Source organism: Sinocyclocheilus grahami, unplaced genomic scaffold (genome assembly GCF_001515645.1).
Source record: "Sinocyclocheilus grahami isolate Dianchi unplaced genomic scaffold, SAMN03320097.WGS_v1.1 scaffold841.1, whole genome shotgun sequence".
Classification (NCBI taxonomy): Eukaryota; Metazoa; Chordata; class Actinopteri; order Cypriniformes; family Cyprinidae; genus Sinocyclocheilus; species Sinocyclocheilus grahami.
The window spans coordinates 440,160-463,807 of record NW_015506020.1 but is presented as its reverse complement, the minus strand read 5'-3'; the positions used below and the strand labels follow the sequence as shown (position 1 = coordinate 463,807).

The window sequence follows — 23,648 nt, the reverse complement described above, 5'->3', positions numbered from 1 at the left end:
TGATTTTTGATGCCTTATGATTTGTTGAAAAAACAGATGGAATCACTGAAAACATGGAGTAAAATATTAGTGGCTATGTAAACTTCTGGTATGAATGAAATTTGAGGAATCTATTTTAAAGAAATATTCAACTATATTTTGAAGAAAGATATTGCTATTATTTAGTAAAATGTACTTCTCAGAGCAATGATATTGAGAAAAAAAGATTTTTTTTTGTTCTTACAGTTCTAAAGGTTTTACCATAAAAAATTTGAGCAAATTTGGACAGTTGGTGTGAGTAATGTTCAGACTGTCTTCTATCAGTTTGCCATATTTCATAAATTTCCCACAAGTGGTTCTGCAGCAACCACATGTGATGACCCCGGTCTGGACTCTGCTTCGTCCACGGTGAAAGCCGATCCGGCGATCCACAGCGCGAAGTTGATGTATTTCCTCAGCGACCAGCACAGATCAGCTGTAGGCATGACGAAGAGATATCGTCCTCTTTTGGAAGACCAAACAAAGTAGTTTCGCTTTCACAATGAAGCACACAGTGCCTTCACAACATTACTACAGCGAGAATAAAAGTTACGCCTTCTTTCTTTGCGTGAACATTTGGGCGGCATTATGCAAATCTTCCCAGATAGTGACGTAGGTATGTGGGGGCGTGTTTAAACGAGGCGTTTTAGGTAGGTGTGGCTGACTCTTAACTTTTATAAAGAATATCTCTTTGGATTTGAGACTTTAGTCTTTGCAACTTTACAGATCTTCTTTATGCACCAAGAGCTTGTAACACTCCAAAGAGAAAGGAAAAATTGAAATTGCATCACATGACCCCTTTAAGGAATATCACACAATCAAGAGATTTGTCATCCATGTTTCCGTCCATGTTGTTGTAATGCCATATCAACTCCTCGGGTGTGCGTTTTCAATAATTGAATGGACCGGAATCAATTAGTCTTTAATTAAAATAAAATGATCATAGGTATGATCATAAAACTTATAGAAACGCATATAAATACCATTTTACTAAAGCATATTATTGGGAGATATCGAGTTACAGCTGATATTTATGTGCATTTGATGTAAATAGTCTCAAGTTTTTTAATTGTGCATTCCAATTAATCTCAATCAAACTGCAGTTGGGTTATTTTGATTAGGTAAAAAAAACTAGCTAATTAACACAATAAAACACAATAAAAACATGATAACATAATAAAAAACATGATTTTTGAAAATAAAAAAAAGTTATGTTTTTGCAAATAAACTCTTCAGTCAGCTATAGCATGAAATGAACATGAATGAACATCAGAAGGTATCTTGTTTCAAGCGCTGAAAGATGTCAATACACACCATTTTTCAAGTTCAAGGCCACCAACGTTAATGCACTCTTCTGTCTGGTTTGTATGGCGGACAAAATGGCAGATTATGCATTATGATTGGTCAGATTGCCTGTTAATCAAACTCCCGGCGAAGGGTCAACTGCATATTTCTGAGTATTGAAGTGTTTATTTTTCTTCATTGAGTGTGAGCTCCATTTTCTCCTACAGTATATCATACAACGTGAGCCATAAAAGCCTAATGTATCAAATATGATATTCAACAAAACACACATACTTACCAAAACCCTTTGCTGGCACAGGTGCTTATGCAGAAGACTGGGTCAGATGGCAGGGTCAGCTCTGCACCCTCTATGATGCTCTTGTCAGTGAGATCAGTCAGATCGGCAGCAGAGGGAAGTATGCCACCGGCTCTCGTCACATAGCTGTGAAAGAAAGTCTCATTGAACTGACAGCTGATGTCTGCCACCAGGTGATTAATGGATGTTTTGCTCAATAATCTGTTGCTGCTCATTAACCTGTTTTGCTTGTAATTAATAGGAATTCGGTTTTATGGAGTGCAATAATAATACCATGGTATTTGTATATGTTAAGGGTCCATAGTTTTACCATCATCACTGTACCATGGTGCATAACAATGCTTTTATTTAATGAGAAAGCCCATTGTCTGTTGCATTAATGTAGTCCTTTGCTATTTCACTATGCTTACAGTATTCATGAATATGCTCTGTTTCTCTAGTTGTTCAATCAAAGCACTCCTGTTTCGGAAGCGACTACTTCTTTCTGTCGGGATACTCAGCGGGACAGTCCGCAGTGCTGCAAACGCAGACGAATTGAGCCATCACTGATAAATTGGGAGGTGATACGTTCCAAACTGCAGCCCCACCACAGCGACTTTGACATGATTCCCTGGTAGGGTTTTATTTAAACATTAAAGCACAAATAGTTCTCAAGTAAAAATCCATAAATCCTTTAAGCATTGATTAAAGGGAGGTCATATTGGCAGTAGGGATGTAACGATTAACCGCGAGCCGGTTGAAAATCGATTCAAATATGTGACGATTCAAATCGGTTGAGATGCTAAACAAATCACGATTCATTTAGGGGTAGGAGTTTATATGAATGCATGTCTGAGGGGAACTTACGGTCTTTAGAAAAGTTTAGATGGTATTTTTTCTTCTCATTTTGCCTCTGTATAATGCATATTAAAGTTCATAAGTGCAGCGCTGCTTTGTTTACAGCGGAAACCAGGAAACGCTTTAAGCGCCACCTGCTGGCAGAGAGTGCATCTGCGTCTCGTTCAGTTCGTCTGCTGTTTCTGTTTCCTGCAGATATTTTTATGTATAGTTTCACAAATTATACAATTCAATTTAGATTAAAACGGCTCATGTTGCATGTATGCAGCATCTTTGTTTGGATCATGATTAAAATGCAGTGGTTGCCTCTAATTTTAAATGTTAAGAGCACAGACAAAGCCTTGGTTTGTTTATATGAAGAGATTTATTTGATTTGTGTTACTTATTTATTTGATTTGGGGCTTGTTTTAAAATTTCTATTTAGTTTTGTTATTACATTTACATGGGGCGAATTCCAAACCGAAGTGAGCATCCCTATGCCCTACTCCCTTCGAAGGGCAGAGCCCTTGAAGTGTGTTCTTTGAAGGGTGCAGGGCATTACTGTCTCGTATAAGCGTTTGGAACTCCCTTGGCGAAGGGAATGACTGACCAAACGTTACCTTGACAACACTGCGCATGCGTGCAGCGTTCAGCACTCCCATCAGTTGTTGCAAATATAGTTCTTCTCATTATTATTATTTTATTCAAATATTGTCTAATTGTGTCTTATTTACTATTAAGCTTTTTCAAACTAAACTTGCTTACACTACCATCTTAAATAATATTTCTGATGAAAATGATTGTGTATTACATGAGATATTATTACAAAATATTATTATTAAAATAAAGACAAATTTAATTAGCCTATTCTATATACGTTTGTGTCTAAATCAACCACAACTTTGCTTTAAGATGCGCCGCAAGATTTCCTAACTGAAGATCACGTGATCACAAACGGACTTCCGTGAAGTGACCATCACATGTTTCCTTCGCTAACGGACTTCTGGAAGGGCCCTTCGCGAAGGGATTCAGTTGCTCACTTTCATTTGGAACGTCCCTACAAACGGCGTCCCCTTCCCGAAGTGCCCTTCAAGGGCGCATTATATTTAAATTTAGTCATTTAGCAGATGCTTTTATCCAAAGCGACTTACAAATGAGGACAATAGAAGCAGTCAAATCCAACAAAAGAGCAATAATATGCAATTTTTATATTTTAATTTCACAAAGAAATGTGCAGCATTTTTGTCCAAGCAATAATAAAAGGACACATTTAATTTCTAATTTGGTAAAAAAAATAATAATAATAAATTGTGAAATCAAAATCTCAAATCGAATCGTGAGTTGAGTGAATCGTTACATCCCTAATTGGCAGTATTACAATTTGTTACTGGCACTAGTCTCCACAATCCTAAAATACAGATGATGGCCTGTCCTGCCCTGCCTCAGGTTTTGACTGCATCCAGTTGTTTTTGACATTAACTGTTTATTTGAAGTCATTATTAGTTAATATTCACTTTGCAGAGCTTTGTATTGTTACAGTGTCACTAGTATTAACAATGGGTACTCTTTCTCTGTGTTTTCTGCACTGAAATATTCTTGCTTATTTGTCTGCCGAATGACATGAAATGCACCTTTAGTGCAAAGTGTAGTCTGTACAAATCAAATGCAATAATAAAAGGACACATTTAATTTCTAATTTGGTAAAAAAAAAAAAAAAAAAAAATTGTGAAATCAAAATCTCAAATCGAATCGTGAGTTGAGTGAACCGTTACATCCCTAATTGGCAGTATTACAATTTGTTACTGGCACTAGTCTCCACAATCCTAAAATACAGATGATGGCCTGTCCTGCCCTGCCTCAGGTTTTGAATGCATCCAGTTGTTTTTGACATTAACTGTTTATTTGAAGTCGTTATTAGTTAATATTCACTTTGCAGAGCTTTGTATTGTTACAGTGTCACTAGTATTAACAATGGGTACTCTTTCTCTGTGTTTTCTGCACTGAAATATTCTTGCTTATTTGTCTGCCGGATGACATGAAATGCACCTTTAGTGCAAAGTGCCTAATATTGAAGTAATATGTAGTGCTGTAACTCTTTATGTAATTTGACAGGTTACAGGTCACAGCTGCTCTGATATCCAGATACCCGTCTATCCGGTGTGCTGATGATCTCGTGCCTCTGCTGGGGCTGCTCTGCCAGCTTCAGGGTGAACAGCAGCGTCGGGGCGAGAGGGGGCCGTACGTCCTGCGCTGTCTGAGGGAGGTGGCGCTCTGCCATGCCAAGAGCTCAGCCAACTGCTCTGCTCACGCAGCTGAGGCGGGCCGTCTGTGGGGCAGAGTTTGGGCTCTGGCTCTGCGGGGAGTCGGCTCAGTCCAGACCGGGAGCTTGTGTCTGGAGCTGTTGCGTATCATGGTGCAAGAATCTCTGGTGCCTGTTGATAGAGAGTTCTGGAAAGTCTTCTCTGGTGCTGTTTGTAAGCCCTCTCTGTGAGTTTCACAGTGCATCTTTACAAGCTTAGTTTGAGTATAAAAATATTGGAATTAAAATCCAACTGAATCTCTCATGCGGAAAATAATTAGCACTCATCTTTATAAATTGAAAACATTTATAGTAATTTACTGAATGATATATATATATATATATATATATATATATATATATATGCATAATTGCATTGAGTTTTCTTTGCAATAAATCAATAATAATAGAAAATAAATTTTTTAAAATTCTGTTCCATTTACTTATTTATAATATACATGTTTTCACTGAAGATTCCAAAATAATCACAAATTATTTGAACGGTTTTGATGAAACCTAATTTTTTATGTTTGCCAGCTAGAAATCAGCAGAAATGTCAAAAGCAGGATCCCTTCCTTTTAAACCATCTGCTATTCTTTCCCCATAGACTTCCATTGTAGATGCATTCCTTTCTAAATACTATCAACCGGTTGTAGTTCGTTTTTCCAAACTGAGTCAAAATAATTACAATTCTTAAATTTTATTTGTATTTAAAGCTGCAGTCCGTAACTTTTAGTGCTCTAGCGGTTAATAAACAGAACTGCGTGCGTCTTGCGGAAGAACATTGTAGCCGGAGCTACTTCTCTCTGTTTATGTCTATGCCGAATCAAGCAAGTACTGGGCTACTCCGCAGCGGTACCTACCCGAACCAGTCTAAAATAGTTCGAATATAAACACTTATTATAGGTGTACCGTAGTGATTCAGGACAAGCCAAAAACACGGTTTGGAAAATGGATTCATGGTGTACTCGCTTATTATATAAATTTTGAACACAAAAAAGTTACGGACTGCAGCTTTAACTAGTAATATTTCTTTAATGTCTATAAACTCTCAGTAGTGCTCACTTTTTATTGTTTCTCCTAGCGTTGGTGCCCTCTGCTTGGCCCAGGCCTTGTTGAAGTGCTCCATCCCTAAAAGTGTTCACAATCAAGACGTCACCAGTGGAGGGCTGATGGAGACGGGTGGAGAGCCGCCCACTCTGACCGACTCAATCATCAGCTGGCTGGTCATGAACGAACAAAATGAGGAGACGGAGGAGAACAGCAGACCTCACCTCATTATCACCAGGTCCAGCGTCACTATATTACTAGTAATTAGCATAGCATAGTGGGAAGTTTTTTATGGACAAGAACCGCTTGGGTTTTCTTCAAAATTGCAAAATAATTAGGTTTAGTGGTTAGTCATTTTATTCAGTTTCACATTTCTCCTTTGAATTTTAGCTGAAGTTGCCACTAATGTAAGTATGCCAACATTTCTTTGTTTTGTTTTGGTCTTTGCAGGGATTTTCCACTGAACCTCATTCCTAGAATTCTGGTCTCTTTGACACTGAAAGACAGCAGAGCAGGACTGATGTTTCTGATGGGCAGCCTGAAGCCAGAGAGGTGAGTGTGGTGCACTCAGAGACCAGCTGTAACAAAAGTAGTTAGTAGTGTTGTATACCGTGAATAATATGCAGATCAGTTTATATTTTATTGTATGTTTTATTTTTTTATTTTATTTTATTTTTTGTTGGTTACTGCTAAATGTTTATTGGTGAATTTTGTGTATGATTCATGTTACTTCAACAACAAAAAATAAATAAAAATATTTATAATAATAATGTCAACTGTGTGGCACTAGCCATGTCTGATTTGATTTCCAGGCAATACATCTGAAGCACTGTCATGAATGTTTGCCATTTTTATTATTAATCTTTTGTTAAAAAATGTGTGGGTGTGTTTTTTTATTTTTTTTTATTTGTTTGATTATTTATTTTATGGTTGCTGTTTTAGTTTTAGTTACAAATAACCCTGTTGGGGAGTTGCATCACTTGACATTTTAAAACTTGAACTAACCCACAGTATGTCCAAATGAATTTATTTATTTATTTATTTAGTCATTTATTAGACGCTTTTATCCAAAGCCACTTACAAATGAGGACAACAGAAGCAATCAATTGTAGTATTAAAACAACTAAAAACAGATCCAAAACGAAAAGCTAAAACTTTATATATACTACTTATACACATTTTAAAAATACAGAAATTAAATAAAAATAACAAATGCATACAACAACATTTCAAAACTTAACATTTAAATGAAAAAAAATAAAGATAAAAACAGTTAAAAATATTAAAGAACAAAAGCTATAAGAGTATAATAATGATTCTAACATAACACTAAGCCAAACACACAAAAAAAACTACATATGTACCAGCCAAAAAAAACTACAAAATAAACCAACAGCTTGAGGCTGTCTACATGACAAAGCGACTGTTGCAAATCATTTTGTGTCGGTACTAAGGGTGTGCGATATTGACAAAAAATAATATCTCAATATTTTCTGGGATTTTATTGATAAAGATAATTAGACAATATTTTGCTGAGTGTGTTATTGTGCTGATATCTTAAGGATACCGTGGACAGCTGACTCCTAAAGTTTTTAATATTCTTCATATTCTGTGTGGTCAGTTCACAGCATTGATAGAAATTTATCTTTTCCAATAAGTTTAGATAGATATTTACCTTTTATGGGCATTTTTACCTTAATAAATCCATTTTTACTAAACGTGTGCTTCATCTTTTGAGTCAAATTCTTATTTAATCAGGCAATTATAACAATACTACATTTAGGCTGTTACTAAACAAATGAAATCAGTATCAATAAAATTCATCTTTGCAGAGGTTGAATATGAAGTGGCATTTAGATGTATTTACACATGTTAATGCAGCTTAGAAGGACACGGGATGCTTTAACCTGCAGTTACAAATGCATAAATAATGTTTTGATATTTTAAACATGAAATGTTGAATAGTGATATTTAAATTTATTTAAAAAATTAAAAGATACTTTAAATGTGAAATTAAATCCGCCAGTAAGTGGCAGCAAGTCACTGTTAAGTGAGTCATTGCGAATGAACCGAATCATTTAAACGGATGGTTTTGCTCAGAGACGCAAAACAGCGCTGTGTTTGGAATGTTTTCTGTTGGCGAAATAACGCAAAAACAGCCAATATGGTGTCTAAAACGTAAGTCTCTTGATATTAACTTATTGTTTATTGAACTGTTGTATAAAATCAATACTAACACATTATTAAAATCTTGTTAACATTAGTTAATGCACTGTGAACTAACATTAACTAACAATGAACATCTGTATTTTTATTAACTAACATTAGCGTAGATTAGTAAATACAGTAACAAATGTAATGCTCATGGTTAGTTCATGTTAGTTAATATATTAACTAATGTTTAACTAATGAACCTTATTGTAAAGTGTTACCAAGTTCACTTACATTAAAAGATGTTATAGTAGTTTTGAATTACAAATCAGACCTGGCTTTCATTTATACTGTAAATGCTGAATTTCTATAATTACTGATTTTATCTCCAGAAATGCGCAAAAAAATCAGTTTTATAAACAAATCATTGTATCATTGATACGGGCCTTAATTCATTGTAATACTAAAAAAAATGCCTTTAAAAAAGCATTTAAAGTCATTTGAAATCCTGTCTTCATGTTGTATGCATATTGATTTGGAGATTCAATAAAAATATGTGACCCTGGAGCACAAAACCAGTCTTAAGTTGCTGGGGTATATTTGTAGCAATAGCCAACAATACATTGTATGGGTCAAGACTATTGATTTTTATTTTATGCCAAAAATCATTAGGATATTAAGTAAAGATCATGTTCCATGAAGATATTTTGTACATCTCCTACTGTAAATATATTAAAACTTAATTTTTGTAGTAATATGCATCGCTAAGAACTCCATTTGGACAACTTTAAAGACGATTTTCTCAATATTTTGATCTTTTTTGCACCCTCAGATTCCAGATTTTCCTAATTATCTGAATTACTCTGGACCCTGGTAATTGATTTTTCCTTCTTTTGTAGGCATTGGTTCATGAATTTAGTCACTACATATCGATGGCCAAGAGCAAACTAAGTGAGAATGATACCATCAAAGCAATTCAGTCAGTGATGCTGTTGTGCTCTGATAGTATTAGCAGAAGAGAAAAGGTAAGGGCAATAACCATATACAAGATATGACTATCATTTCTAACAATAGTTGATATCTATCTATGCTAACTAATTAGCATAGACAGATTTTCTCATTTATAATTTTCAATGCTATAAATACTATGATAATACCACTCTGCATTATTTTATCCAAATACATATTTTTCAGTTTTATGCTTTAAAACGTCAATGTTTCTTAAAGGGATAGTCCACCTAGAAATGAAAAGGCTGTCAAACCTTCATGTTGTTCCAAAATTGTTTGACTTTCTTCCTTCTGCTGATATGTGTGGAATAAAACTTGTGATTTCTGACTTTAAAGTCAGTTCTTTTTAATGTGTTTGCAGACAGGTTGATAGATTGGTCAGAATGGCTTATTTTTAAAGCACCTTGTCTAGTTACTCCAGGATAATTCCGCTTAATTGTTTTTTTTTTTTTAGGAGGACGGAATTTCCACCACTTCTCGCAATTTATTCATGAAGACTTTGCCTGTGAGGTTGCTAAATGACATGTGTGACATATCTAAACAACTGGTGAGACTTACTTGCACCTCATCTCTGTCCAATTTCTCCTCAATGTTTCCTGAGTGTATTTGAAAACATTATTTTTATGATTTAGTCCCTCTAGTGCCGCCGAAATTATACACTTGAACACCTTACACTAAACATACAAATGCATTTAAGCATAGTTTCTTTCAGTTAGAAATGATACTGAGATTTTACAACCAAACTGTTATTTATCTTGCTGATTGACACTCATCTAAAGCACGCCTTTTACGTTTGCAGTTAAGCAACTCGAGTAAAAAGGACAACACAGTCATGGAGAATGACCCCATGGATGAAGATATGGATATGAGCAGAACCCAAATGGACGGTCGGGAGGAGATTGATCTGTTTGAAGATGGAGATGGGGCACACCACAGCACTTTCAGACCTCACCAGTCTAATGAAGAAGCTGCTGATTCAAAGTACACAACAGGTGCTCAGAGAGATTGGAAAACTCAAAGATATAAGCGGGGATTCATGTGGTGTGATTTAATGTTCTTCAGCAGTTGAGATCACATAATTGAGTTTTTTCTTCATTTTTGATTGTATAGGGACCAAGAGTGCATTATCTGAGGAACATTTATCCAGACAAGACTTGGCCTTCCTGTCTGTGCTTGGTTTCCTGTCACTATGTGCATCTTCAGAACTCAATGGTGGATTCTCCTTCAAACCTCTGGACACCCAACGCAAATTGCTCAAACTGTTGGACCTCATAGACTTCTCTCAGATGCTTCACCTCCACATGGTGATTATGCTGTTTAATGCACTGATTCTCAAATAATTAAAACATTGGCTACAGTCATGAACATAAATCAGACTCTTGACTGTTGTCCTGATATATGGTCCACATCTTATATTAGCACATCTTTGGTGTATCTAATGCATCTAAAGTCTTTATCATCCTTTGCTTGTGTAGTATCTTTCATTGCTGAAGAAACTCCCAGCAGAAATCACATCTCTGGATCCTGAAGAATTTGATACTCTTCTAAGGCCTCTGGCGTAAGAATACCTCAATTTCCCTTATGTTCTTATGTTCAGTATCATATATATATATGACACTGAACATAATATATACATGTATGTATATGTAGTGCAGTAAAAAGTTTATCATTAGCAGTGAATGGGTGCCATCAGAATGAGAGTTCAAACAGCTGATAAAAACGTCACAATAATCCACAAGTAATCTACACCACTCCAAACCATCAATTAACATTTTGTGAAGTGAAAAGTTTGTAAGAAACATCGATCAATAATGTTTTTTCTCACGACTTCTGGCCAAAATAATAGTTTATAATCCATAATATCGCTTCCTCCAGTGGAAAAAGTCCATTCTGTTGTCCTCTCACGTCAAAATTCACCAACGCATTTGTTTAGAACTTTTTGGACTGTTTTTTCTTGTAAATCGTGCTTGATCTGTGAATATTTCTCTTCTGATTCAGACAAGACAACTTTTTCTCTTGCGAAAGCAATATTATTGATAGAGGACTTATTTTAGAGGGCTATTTTAGCCAGAAGCAATGGTTTGAAGTAAAAAAAACTCTTAATTATGGATTTGTTTATTATAAACACACAGCTTTGAAGTAAAACAACTCTTAATTATGGATTTGTTTATTATAAACACACAGCTTTTTATTTCACAATACATTAAATTGATGGATTATAGTTGTGTGGATTATTGAAGTGTTTTTTTTTCCCAACTGTTTGGACTCTCGTTCTGACGGGACCTCATAGACTTCTCTCAGATGCTTCACCTCCACATGGTGATTATGCTGTTTAATGCACTGATTCTCAAATAATTAAAACATTGGCTACAGTCATGAACATAAATCAGACTCTTGACTGTTGTCCTGATATATGGTCCACATCTTATATTAGCACATCTTTGGTGTATCTAATGCATCTAAAGTCTTTATCATCCTTTGCTTGTGTAGTATCTTTCATTGCTGAAGAAACTCCCAGCAGAAATCACATCTCTGGATCCTGAAGAATTTGATACTCTTCTAAGGCCTCTGGCGTAAGAATACCTCAATTTCCCTTATGTTCTTATGTTCAGTATCATATATATATATGACACTGAACATAATATATACATGTATGTATATGTAGTGCAGTAAAAAGTTTATCATTAGCAGTGAATGGGTGCCATCAGAATGAGAGTTCAAACAGCTGATAAAAACGTCACAATAATCCACAAGTAATCTACACCACTCCAAACCATCAATTAACATTTTGTGAAGTGAAAAGTTTGTAAGAAACATCGATCAATAATGTTTTTTCTCACGACTTCTGGCCAAAATAATAGTTTATAATCCATAATATCGCTTCCTCCAGTGGAAAAAGTCCATTCTGTTGTCCTCTCACGTCAAAATTCACCAACGCATTTGTTTAGAACTTTTTGGACTGTTTTTTCTTGTAAATCGTGCTTGATCTGTGAATATTTCTCTTCTGATTCAGACAAGACAACTTTTTCTCTTGCGAAAGCAATATTATTGATAGAGGACTTATTTTAGAGGGCTATTTTAGCCAGAAGCAATGGTTTGAAGTAAAAAAAACTCTTAATTATGGATTTGTTTATTATAAACACACAGCTTTGAAGTAAAACAACTCTTAATTATGGATTTGTTTATTATAAACACACAGCTTTGAAGTAAAACAACTCTTAATTATGGATTTGTTTATTATAAACACACAGCTTTGAAGTAAAACAACTCTTAATTATGGATTTGTTTATTATAAACACACAGCTTTGAAGTAAAACAACTCTTAATTATGGATTTGTTTATTATAAACACACAGCTTTGAAGTAAAACAACTCTTAATTATGGATTTGTTTATTATAAACACACAGCTTTGAAGTAAAACAACTCTTAATTATGGATTTGTTTATTATAAACACACAGCTTTTTATTTCACAATACATTAAATTGATGGATTATAGTTGTGTGGATTATTGAAGTGTTTTTTTTTCCCAACTGTTTGGACTCTCGTTCTGACGGCACCCATTCACTGCAGAGGATCCATTTGTGAGCAAGTGATGTGAAATGCTACATTTCTCCAAATCTGTTCCAATGACAGACATATCTACATCTTTGATGTCAAAATGTTGTAGCGAATCAGCTCATGGGGAAATATGAATAATTAATCATAACTAGTTATAATTAATTATAAATATTTAGATCCGCTGTAGATATTTACTTGACCTCTCAGGGTCAACTGTCTGTCAATTCTAAGAACGTTAAATTCCTGGTTAAGGGAAATAACTTTCTTACTGTACAATTCTACACCGAGCTTTTAGCATAAATCTGCATGATTAAGGAATAAAAAGGTACAAATGATGCCTAAGGTATCAATTAATAAGACTAAGTCTGAAACTTGCAAGTCTCGTTTGTCTGAACATTTCTACTGTGCATTGTGTCTCTTCCTATAAAAAGGTAGTGATTTTCCCTACTCACATTCTGTGGGACCAGGGGGGCCTGGTGTCATTGCAGACATCCTGGCACCCAGTTTATTGAATGAGGGGACTGTGACGATTTGTTAATCTAATGAATAACTGATTTGTTAAATCAAATGAAAAATTGTGTGTTTGATTGGTCCAGACACTACAATGTAAATAACTGTTCCAATAATTTTTTTTGTGATGTCTTTTGGTTTTCCATACAGAGATATTTGTTCTCTATATCGGCAAGACCAGGAGGTGTGTGCTGCCATCCTGTGCTCTCTTCTGCCGTCCATCCGCTGTCTGGGCCGCACTCCTTCTGTGAGCGAGCAGGAAGATGAGATGTCACATATAAAAGGAGCTCTGCTCAAAGTCATATCAGGATTCTGGTGAGCTACAGAGGCTATGACCATGGTAGTACTGTGGTATATTAAAGCAATAAGCCCCAAGAAGCCGTGGTTTACAGTGAATTTATAACAAGCAAATGGGCGTTGTGAGGCATGACGAAAAGAGATTCTTTAAGAACTTCTTTAGGTTAAATTATATTCACTTTCTCTGTACAGCATCTTAGGTAAATCTGGCAAATGTACTTCAGCTGTGAGAGTGGCACTAAGGCAATGTTTACTGGCTTTGCTGGAGGTAAGTACAGTGTAATGTTTATTTTAGTACAATAGTAGAAAATAAATAGTAGTGTACATTATTAATTTGCTATTGTAGTAGTACTATTTTAATGCCATTATTCATTTTTTATAAGGTGGACCCATGCTGTAAGTGGGCGGAGCTAACACTGCGGGAGGCGGAGCTACCGGTGTCTGTGGTTCTCTCCTCTCATTTAGCAGATGCCCATCACCATGTGTGTATGTTGGCAGCACTGTCCGTGGAGAGGTTAGCTGAGCATCCCTTTTCTGTAAAAGCTAAGTTAACCTAATTCACTTGAAACTGGTCTTCCATTATTCACATGAACTTTTAAATTCTAGCTTGTTCCTTAAAAAAGGACCGGATGGCAGTGGGAAGAGGATGCTTCCTCTAAAGAACCAGCAGATGGCCTTTGAGAATATTTACCTCAAGGCTCAGGAAGGAATGAGGGGGCAGGTAAAAGTTCCAAACCTGTATGATTTATTTTTATTTTTATGTTGAGCACAAGAGAAGATATTTTGAAGAATGTAAGTAACCAAACAGTTGCTAGTAGCCATTGACATTCATAGTATGAAAAAACAATGTAATACTATGGAAGTCAGTGGCTACCAGCAACTATTTGGTTACCAACAATCTTTAAAATATCTTCTTTTCATTTTCATCGTTTTACACTCAGTATGCTTAATATGCTAGCATTATTAACCCAGTTTTTTGTTACTCTGATTTCAATATGCATTCTTTGTCAACATTGTGTAAGATTATTGTGCGCACATCCTGTATCTGACTTGTGTGAGAATTTTGTTGTCAAGAGCTGAGAAAAATCCAGTGGTTTTCTTGCATCGGCACTGGCAGTATATTGATTGGCATGTAAACCCTAATAATGAGTTTTTATGATTATTATATATATCATAATTAAAGATGATTTTGGATAATTATCAGCCTTTTGTTTTATACTGTCAGTACTCGGAGATGAATAACACTCCAGTTTAACAAATTAAATATAAACGCATTTATAACTAGACACACCCATTTCAAAAATCTAAATTGTAATCAAAATTAAATATGGTGTCAATTGATTTGCTATTAATTTTGTTTGTTTTAATTACCCTTGGCAACTTTTGATGGCATAAAGAAGGTGAAGCAAATGTCTTGATATTAAAATATATTCTCAGAACTAGGTGAAAGTTATTTATGATATAACCAATCAAATAACAAACTAGGGTTGATATCAATACCAATGAGTTTTCAGGATTCTCAATATATGTTTTGAATCAATGCCACAGGAAAAACAAATATGCATACTCCCTTATTTTTACATATTAATGTACATATTAAATAAATTGTGTACATTAAATTGTTCATCAATTTCTCAAGTAAATACGTTTTTCCAAGTAATTATTCTAGTAAACAGTCAGTAGAGAAATCACCCAGAAATAAAATTGAAACTAAAACATTTTTTTTGTTTTGTTATTTTTATGTATTTTATGTTTGATATCCCTTCTGACTGTCATTCTGCCATTTTGTTGTTCTACAGAAAAACTGTCCTTCAGAAGACTTACCTGACGAGACCTTTAATCGACGGGCAGTCTTGCTGAAAAGTGTCTCGATGGTGATGTCCTGCAGTCCTGTGTGTGAGAAGCAAGCCCTGTTTGCACTCGTTCAGTCCTACAAGGAGAACAGCATTGATGAGCAGCTAATCAAAAAGGTCAAGATACAGTAACGATGTTCAGATCTTCCTGACTACAATATTAATGTTTTTATTCACGATCTCCTCATCACAGGCACAGCACTCAATTCAGCATGTGTTCGTGTTTGTGTGTGCTGTCTGCATCACTCATAGTACGTGCCTATATTGTGCGCTATATCGAACATTTTTTATATCATTATCGATGAAGGTGTACCGTCGATAAATATCGATACCGTTTTATCGCCCAGGCCTAGGATGCAGATAACTTGTTTTTTAGTACAATGCTGATCTACACTTAGACTGGCTTGTAGATGCAGTTTAAAATATGTTACACAGCTCAATAATTATTTATATACACAGATAAATGTGTTCTTTGCACTGAATTCTTCTACAACTTCTTTTTGTCGTTCAGCAAATTGACGGTTTGATTTGCAACAACCTGGCTGACATTGTGGTGGAGCTGTTAATGACGCTGCATGAGACAGAAGGGGCGGCAGCGGGTGGAGGAGACCTACAGAAATTTACTGGGTATATTTTCATGCCAGAATACAGATCATTACAGGGATTATATCATGAGGAATCTACTTCCATTTTCCATTTGAGATAAAATAATTGATGCACTAAAACATTCTGTAGCTTTAAAAAACTTTCTCTGTAACTCATTCTGACTCTCCACATTTACTTCAGTGGCACCTATAGGGTGATCAATAACTTGTCCTGTGCAGTCAATATAAAGTATTTACAAGAACAATTACAGGTACACTGATGTCCAAAAGTTTGGGATCAGTAAGAATTTTAATGGAGTCTCTTATGCTCATCAATTATTATTTGATCAAAAATACAGAAAAAACAGTGATTTTTTGAAATTCTTATATTGGTTTCCTATTTTAATATACTTTAAAATATGATTATTTCTGTGACACAGTGCTGAATTTTCATCAGCCATTACAGTGTCACATTATCCTTCAGAAATCATTCTAATATGCTGATTTATTAGCAGTTTTGAAACCGTTGTGCTGCTTAATCCCAGGTCACAGGTCCCAAAAGAAATATTAAGCAGCACAACTGTTTCCAACATTGATTATAAATCAGCATATTAGAATGATTTCTAAAACTGAAGACTGGAGTAATGATGCTGAAAATTCAGCTTCCAGCTTCACAGGAATAAATTGTATTTTAAAGTATATTTAAATAGAAAATTGTTATTTTAAATTTCAATAATATTTCACCAAATTACGCTTTTTTCTGTATTTTTGATCAAATAAATACAGCCTTGATGAGCATAAGAAACATCTTTAAAAAGCATTAAACATCTTACTGATCCCAAACGTTTGAACGGCAGTGTACATTTAGCATAAAATAGTGATGTCAAACATGGTTTTAGTGCCAAGTCAATACCAAAATAATACCAAGACGTTTAAAGATGCCAAATTATGCATTGTCATGTACTGCCAACTCCGTTTGGTAAGCAGGTGACAAAATTATAAATCCTACTATCCTGATTAATATTAAAGTGCCCCTATTATGGGAATAATGAAAGGTTCATATTTTGGTTTTGGGAGTCACCAACAACAGGTTGACATGCATGCAAAGTCAAAAAACACTTTCATTATCTTATAATATGCATTTATTTTTACTTTACTTGTTTAACGACTCCCAAACGATTCGCTCGACGATTCATTTTTCCAAACCCCTACTTTGCGTGATGCTAATCTGCGGTGATTGGTTCGATTGGTCTCATTTTCATTTCATCATGCCTGTAATGCCTAATAAAGCAGCGTTTGTGAGCGCAGTGCTGCTTTGTTTACCGCTATTATACCGCTCCTAAAGCGGCACCTAGTGGCAAAGAATGAATTTGCATTTTCATTCAGACCAACCCGAAAAGACCAACAAGTGGGCGGGTAATATGCTAATGTTTCATGTTGACGTCAACATGAAACGGCTTGGGATTCGTTTTAAAAACGACTCATTTCAATGATTCAGTCGACTCTTTCTTTTGAGAGACAATAACTTTATGCACGGTGCACTTTCAGATTTAAAACTTTGCAGGGTGTTTTCATTCACTTAGAGCTGTGTTACACACTGCATGAAAGGTCATTTTCAAAAATCCATAATAGGCGCACTTTAATAAGCTCACCAGTTAATTGTACTTTGGGTTGAAGGTTAAATGCCATTGTTTTAAAGTCTTGATGGCTGCAATAGAAGTATATTTTTTTCTGAATTGTGGCATGTATCTGAGTGAAAGGGATTATTGAAAAAGAAAAAAAAATCTGTCTAGCAGTTGTTGATTTGGTGGAGGCAGATTGGCTGTATGCAATCTTGAATAACTAAACCTGGCTCTCACCATGAAAATGACGTTTATGGCATTTAAAAAAAATTTTCATTTTAATTTGACACAAAAATTTGTCAGATTATCTTGCTATTTCAGTTTGTGTATCATCAAACATAGGAAACCCTATAGGAATCAAGAGAAATTTCATAAACATGCTTTAACTTTTGTAATTAGAGAGTTGGATCCTGCTCCAAACCCACCGTTCTTCAGCTCATATGTGATCAAAGCCACGCTGGACTACCTGAGCAAATGCCACAGTGCCAATCACAAGTCTCTGGTCGCCATCCTGTCCAAGACTCCTGTGAGCCTCCCACACAAACTTGCATATTCCTATTTCACCTGAGCATCTGCTTATTTCTTTATAAGACTCCTGCGTCCGTCTGTGTTCTGTATGTTTCAGATGTCCATTCAGAAGATTCTCATAGCAATCTGTCAGAAGGCTGCTGAGACCACCAACGGCTATGAGAGGCACCGCATACTTATGATGTACCACCTGTTTGTCAGCCTGCTGCTCAGAGAGGTGAAGGACGGGCTGGGCGGAGCCTGGGCGTTTGTGCTGCGTGACATCATCTATACGCTCATTCACCACATCAACAGCAGGTCTGTGCACACACAGTATTAGGGATGTTTTAGGGTTATATTTAGTGGTGGCCAGTATTTTCACCAGCTGAAAAATGGTCAGTTATCTCTATCTTTTGCTGTAGTGTGTTTCCAAACAGTCATTTTGCCATTAATTGTAATAAACCAGATTATTACAATTAGATGTAAACTGATATTTCCTACTGACACACTACAGCAAAAGATAGAATTAACTGACTTAAAACCATTTCTTATCTGGTGAAAATACTAGTGTTCTAATCATTTTGGCCACCACTGTATGTGCAATGAATTCACAAAAATATCTTCTAGTATTAGTGGCGGGATGTTTTTTTTGTGTGTGGTTCATGTTATCGGAAATCATTGAGAAACAGATAAGTGAGGTCTTATTTTCTGCTGTAGGTCATGTCAGCAGGATGAGGTGTCCACTCGGAGTCTCTCCCTGTGTTGTGACTTGTTGTCCCTGGTCTGTCAGACAGCTGTTCAGTACTGTGATGATGCTCTAGAGAGCCACCTGCAGGTTATTGTTGGTACTCTCACAGCACAGGTCACTGATCAGTCTGCCATATCTCAGCAGGTGAGAGAGAAGAGTGAATGAGCATGACCTGTTAACTTTAGGTCACAATCTGTTATTTTATAATGTACTGTATCAGCTGCTAAGTTTAGCTAATCATGAAAAGTGTTGATTATTGCATTATATTTAATCTACTCCTGTAGCATTCAAGGTTGCATCGCTGTGCTGCAGCTGAACACAGTCATGTCTACTGAGTGAAAACACAATGTAAATAAGAGATCCGTTAAGCAGTGTAAACTGTTTCTTTGATTATAATGGGAGTTTTGTCAAAAATGCAGAAATCCAATCACTGCTCCAGCAATTATAAAGAGAATGATCTTTGATCGATTTCTGAATATAAAATAATTACAGTATAGATAACAGATGGGTTTAAACTCAACTTGCAGGAACAGCGTTTAAGTTTTTTGTTGTTTAAACCACACCTCTGTAATTACATAAAACGATGATTCACATTAAGATCTGCATTCTCACGATTTCAAACCATGGCATTTCAGAAGGTTAGAATAGAATAATTCATATTTTAAAGGGGTCATATGAATCGATAAAAATTTTTCCTTTCTCTTTGGAGTGTTACAAGCTCTTGGTACATAAAGAAGATCTGTAAAGTTGCAAAGACTAAAGTCTCAAATCCAAAGAGATATTCTTTATAAAAGTTAAGAGTCAACCACACCTACCTAAAACGGCTCGTTCTAACCAGAGGTCGACCGATTCATCGGTTTTGCCGATTAATCGGCACCGATAGTTGATTGGCGGAACTATCGGTTATCGGCAAAAATCAATGCCGATAGTTTTCCGGGTTGCGTCTGTTGCTGGGGTGGCTGAGAAGGGTCTGCTGCCATTATACAGTACGAGAGCGGAAATCACTAACAGCACGTGTTGTTTGTTTACGTTAAGCAGTGTAAACTGTTTCTTTGATTATAATGGGAGTTTTGTCAAAAATGCAGAAATCCAATCACTGTTCCAGCAATTATAAAGAGAATGATCTTTGATCGATTTCTGAATATAAAATAATTACAGTATAGATAACAGATGGGTTTAAACTCAACTAGCAGGAACAGCGTTTAAGTTTTTTGTTGTTTAAACCACACCTCTGTAATTACATAAAACGATGATTCACATTAAGATCTGCATTCTCACGATTTCAAACCATGGCATTTCAGAAGGTTAGAATAGAATAATTCATATTTTAAAGGGGTCATATGAATCGATAAAAATTTTTCCTTTCTCTTTGGAGTGTTACAAGCTCTTGGTACATAAAGAAGATCTGTAAAGTTGCAAAGACTAAAGTCTCAAATCCAAAGAGATATTCTTTATAAAAGTTAAGAGTCAACCACACCTACCTAAAACGGCTCGTTCTAACTAGAGGTCGACCGATTCATCGGTTTTGCCGATTAATCGGCACCGATAGTTGATTGGCGGAACTATCGGTTATCGGCAAAAATCAATGCCGATAGTTTTCCGGGTTGCGTCTGTTGCTGGGGTGGCTGAGAAGGGTCTGCTGCCATTATACAGTACGAGAGCGGAAATCACTAACAGCACGTGTTGTTTGTTTAGACACGTGACACTGCGCGCTGCACAGAGCGGGAAACTTCAAACGTGCATTTAAATGCAGCCGACAGAAAATCCTGACGCGGACCAGAGCGCCATTCACATAGTTTTCCATTAAATTACATTATATTTGTCCCAAATCATTGTTAATGTACGTAATGACTTCACCCTAGGCTATAAATTATGTATTGTGTTCTTTCTGTGGCTCTAATACAGTCTTTATGCTTCATATAGAGAGCTGTAATACAGATCGCGCACTCTCTTTCCCTTTGTTCTGTTTTTTTAAACACCGAACCTCAAACTCATTTATGCCACATTGTTCATTCTTGAAGCAAACTTATGTCCATTTGGTGATTAAATAAACAGTTTTAGACCGCTGCTTGAATTGAAGTGTGAGTGACTTCTCCGAGAACGCATCGCTGCACTTTTGTCCAGTGTGTGACTTGCATATTTTTTTTTATTTTGATTAGATAATCATGCAGTGTTCTAAAATAGAAGCAAATAAAGTGTGAGAGTACACATACAATATCAATAACGTATGTATGTAATTTTAATGCTATGGCCTTATGTAGATATTTAAAGATGGCCATATTTAAGCATGACTGTTGAAATTAAATGGTAATACTTTACAGTAAGAGTCCTTTTGTAATATTAATGAAAGCTGTAAAAGTATTGTTCCTAGTGTGTTCATTTCAACATTTACTATTACTAATAGGCTATATTTTTACATTTTAAAGTTTCTTTTTTTAACATTAGTAAACTATGAAATAACTCTAATGATCAATATAATAATTAATATGTTTATTCATTTACAAAGTATGGTTCAGTACTGCTTTTTTAAAAATAGAAAAAGTGCTGTTTTAGTTTTCGTTTACCATTTTAAAAACTATCGGTTGATTAATCGGTATCGGCCAGTGTGGTCCAACCTAGCTGTCGGTATCGGTAAAATCCACTATCGGTCGACCTCTAGTTCTAACACACCCCCACATGTCTACATCACGATGTGGGAATATTTGCATTACGCCGCCCAAATGTTCACGCAAAGAAAGAAGGCGTAACTTTGATTCTCGCTGTAGTATTGTTGCTGCCGCCGCCGCCATATCGTGAAGGCGCTGTGTGTTTCGTTGTGAAAGCGAAACTACTTTGTTTGGTCTTCCAAAAGAGGACGATATCTGCTTCGTCATGCCTAGAGCTGATCCGTGCTGGTCGCTGAGGAAATACATCAACTTCGTGTGGCGGATCGCCGAATTGGCTTTCACCGTAGACGAAGCGGAGTCCAGCCCGGGGTCGTCACATGTGGTGCTCGCAAGCCCTCCGGCCACGCCGTTCTCAAGCCCGCTGGCCGTTCCTCACTCTAGCCTGCCGTGTGTTTCGTTGTGAAAGCGAAACTACTTTGTTTGGCCTTCCAAAAGAGGACACGACTAGAAATCACTGGTTAAGTTGTATTTACAATACTGTTCCAGAACAGTTCAACCCAAATATTCAGATGTATGCAGCACATTTTATGGAGGACTGCTTCCTGATCCTGGTAGAGTAGACTACAATGCCGGCTGTTCTGACTCGCAGACTGTAAGTACTTTTTCATTTAAAGGATTTGCCACTGACGATTCAAACGTGAGTTTTGAGCAGTGTAGAGTAGCTCTTGTTGTTTGTCATTTCTTCGATCACAAATGCAGACATGGTTTTATGTTTACGCAGCGCGATGCAATGCAACACGTAAAAGACAGTATAAGTCATTATAATCCGTAATTATATCCCCACTGGATGCAACAAATGCCTTGTTTATAATGGGTTTTAATGTTTTTGTCTCGTCGCGCCGGGACACGGCATCACAATATGGTAAGGGGCGTAACATTTCCGTCACACGCTTGAGGTATTCGGCCAATCACAACGCACTGTACAGCTGGCCAATCAGAGCACACCTAGCTTTTTCAGACCGATGAGCTTTGTAAAAATCGACGCGCTTCAGAAAGGCGGGGCATAGAGGAGAAACAATAATGTACAGTATGGAAAATAATGACCTTAAACCGCATAAACACATTTCATTACACCAAATACACAAAATAATGTTCTTTTTAGCAACATCATATGACCCCTTTAAACTGGGGAGTTTGGAAACTTGCAGTATGTTTTTTATTGCAGAGTAACCTCTCATATGTTTAACTGTCAGGAACATGTTGGTTAGTGGGCAGCGGGGGACCTTAATAGCCTAAAAGGTAGAGAAGTACTGTTCTAGTGTGTTTTCCCATTGCTATTTTGCCTTAAATTTATGAGATAAGTTGTCCTCTATGTATATGTGTTTACAGGGCTGGGCGTTGCAGCTAAAGGAAATTATTTAATATTTTCATTATATTTTTCAGCCTTGTTGATGTCTCTTATCTTATTATACTCATATATTTTCTCAGGAATTACTTCTTTTAAAACAAATCTTAATTTAAATGTAATTAAAAAATGAAAATATTTAATGGATATGTAAAAATCTAATCTGAAATACTTAATGTTTTAAAAAATTTCATATTTAGAAAAAGTAATGGAAAAATGATGGTGTGGCCAATTTTTTAATTGTCAACCTAAAAAAAAAATACTGATTTACTAAAAACTGATTTTATTTCTAAACTGTATTTATTTTTTATTTTTTATTATGTTAAGGTTTTAAGTCAGGAATTTAAAACTGGTTTGCAGTACTGATTTAAAGTCAATTGCGCTATTAACAATGTTGGTTAATTTTATATCACTACCAGAATGATAATAAATATATTGTAAATATGTTTCCTAGCCCTATTCGCATGTGTGATTTGATTCATTATTCAGCAGGGAATTATAACACATTGTATGCTTTTAGGTCCTCAGTCTACTAAGGTTCCTGGTAATTGAAAACCCGGAGAACAGCATGTTGAGAAATTCCATACCCCTATTGGAGCCTTTTCCTGACCGAGCACGCTTTAGAGATCTGAGAGCCGCCCAACACGCTCTCAAATACAGCTCAGGAGCCTTCACTCTCAGACAGGTCAATATTATAGTCTTTTTCAGAAATGCTGTGTAGACCCGCATTATTTACATTTACATTTATCCAAAAGCGTCATTTGTAATGGTTTCAGATCCAATTGACACGGGTGATCTAAGATATGCCTGAACATTGACAATTAATCTCGTCCCTCCCATTTTTCTGTCTATCGCAGGAAATTGAGCATTTTCTGTCTGTAACATCTTGTGATTCTTTGCCCCTGGCCCGTTTGGAGGGGTTGAAAGATCTAAAAAGGCAACTTCACAGCCATAAACAGCAGATAGGACAACTCTTGAAAGAATGCCATGGTCAGAATCACATTAGTGAGCATTT

General features: G+C 36.0%; 1 protein-coding gene across 1 annotated transcript in view; it reads left to right on the top strand.

The window, feature by feature from the left end:
- Nucleotides 1–23,648, top strand: part of atm (ATM serine/threonine kinase) — a 64,574-nt gene that overhangs the window by 7,673 nt on the left and 33,253 nt on the right. The window contains exons 7-28 of the mRNA XM_016247533.1: nt 1,622–1,791; nt 2,059–2,231; nt 4,547–4,921; nt 5,818–6,021; nt 6,234–6,335; nt 6,574–6,577; nt 8,834–8,959; nt 9,397–9,489; nt 9,742–9,934; nt 10,053–10,246; nt 10,418–10,500; nt 13,162–13,326; nt 13,501–13,576; nt 13,692–13,822; nt 13,915–14,029; nt 15,108–15,278; nt 15,673–15,788; nt 17,767–17,893; nt 17,993–18,192; nt 18,592–18,766; nt 23,154–23,318; nt 23,491–23,623. Of these exons, the coding sequence (XP_016103019.1) occupies nt 1,622–1,791; nt 2,059–2,231; nt 4,547–4,921; nt 5,818–6,021; nt 6,234–6,335; nt 6,574–6,577; nt 8,834–8,959; nt 9,397–9,489; nt 9,742–9,934; nt 10,053–10,246; nt 10,418–10,500; nt 13,162–13,326; nt 13,501–13,576; nt 13,692–13,822; nt 13,915–14,029; nt 15,108–15,278; nt 15,673–15,788; nt 17,767–17,893; nt 17,993–18,192; nt 18,592–18,766; nt 23,154–23,318; nt 23,491–23,623 (3,291 nt within the window). The remainder of the gene's footprint in view (nt 1–1,621; nt 1,792–2,058; nt 2,232–4,546; nt 4,922–5,817; nt 6,022–6,233; nt 6,336–6,573; nt 6,578–8,833; nt 8,960–9,396; nt 9,490–9,741; nt 9,935–10,052; nt 10,247–10,417; nt 10,501–13,161; nt 13,327–13,500; nt 13,577–13,691; nt 13,823–13,914; nt 14,030–15,107; nt 15,279–15,672; nt 15,789–17,766; nt 17,894–17,992; nt 18,193–18,591; nt 18,767–23,153; nt 23,319–23,490; nt 23,624–23,648) is intronic.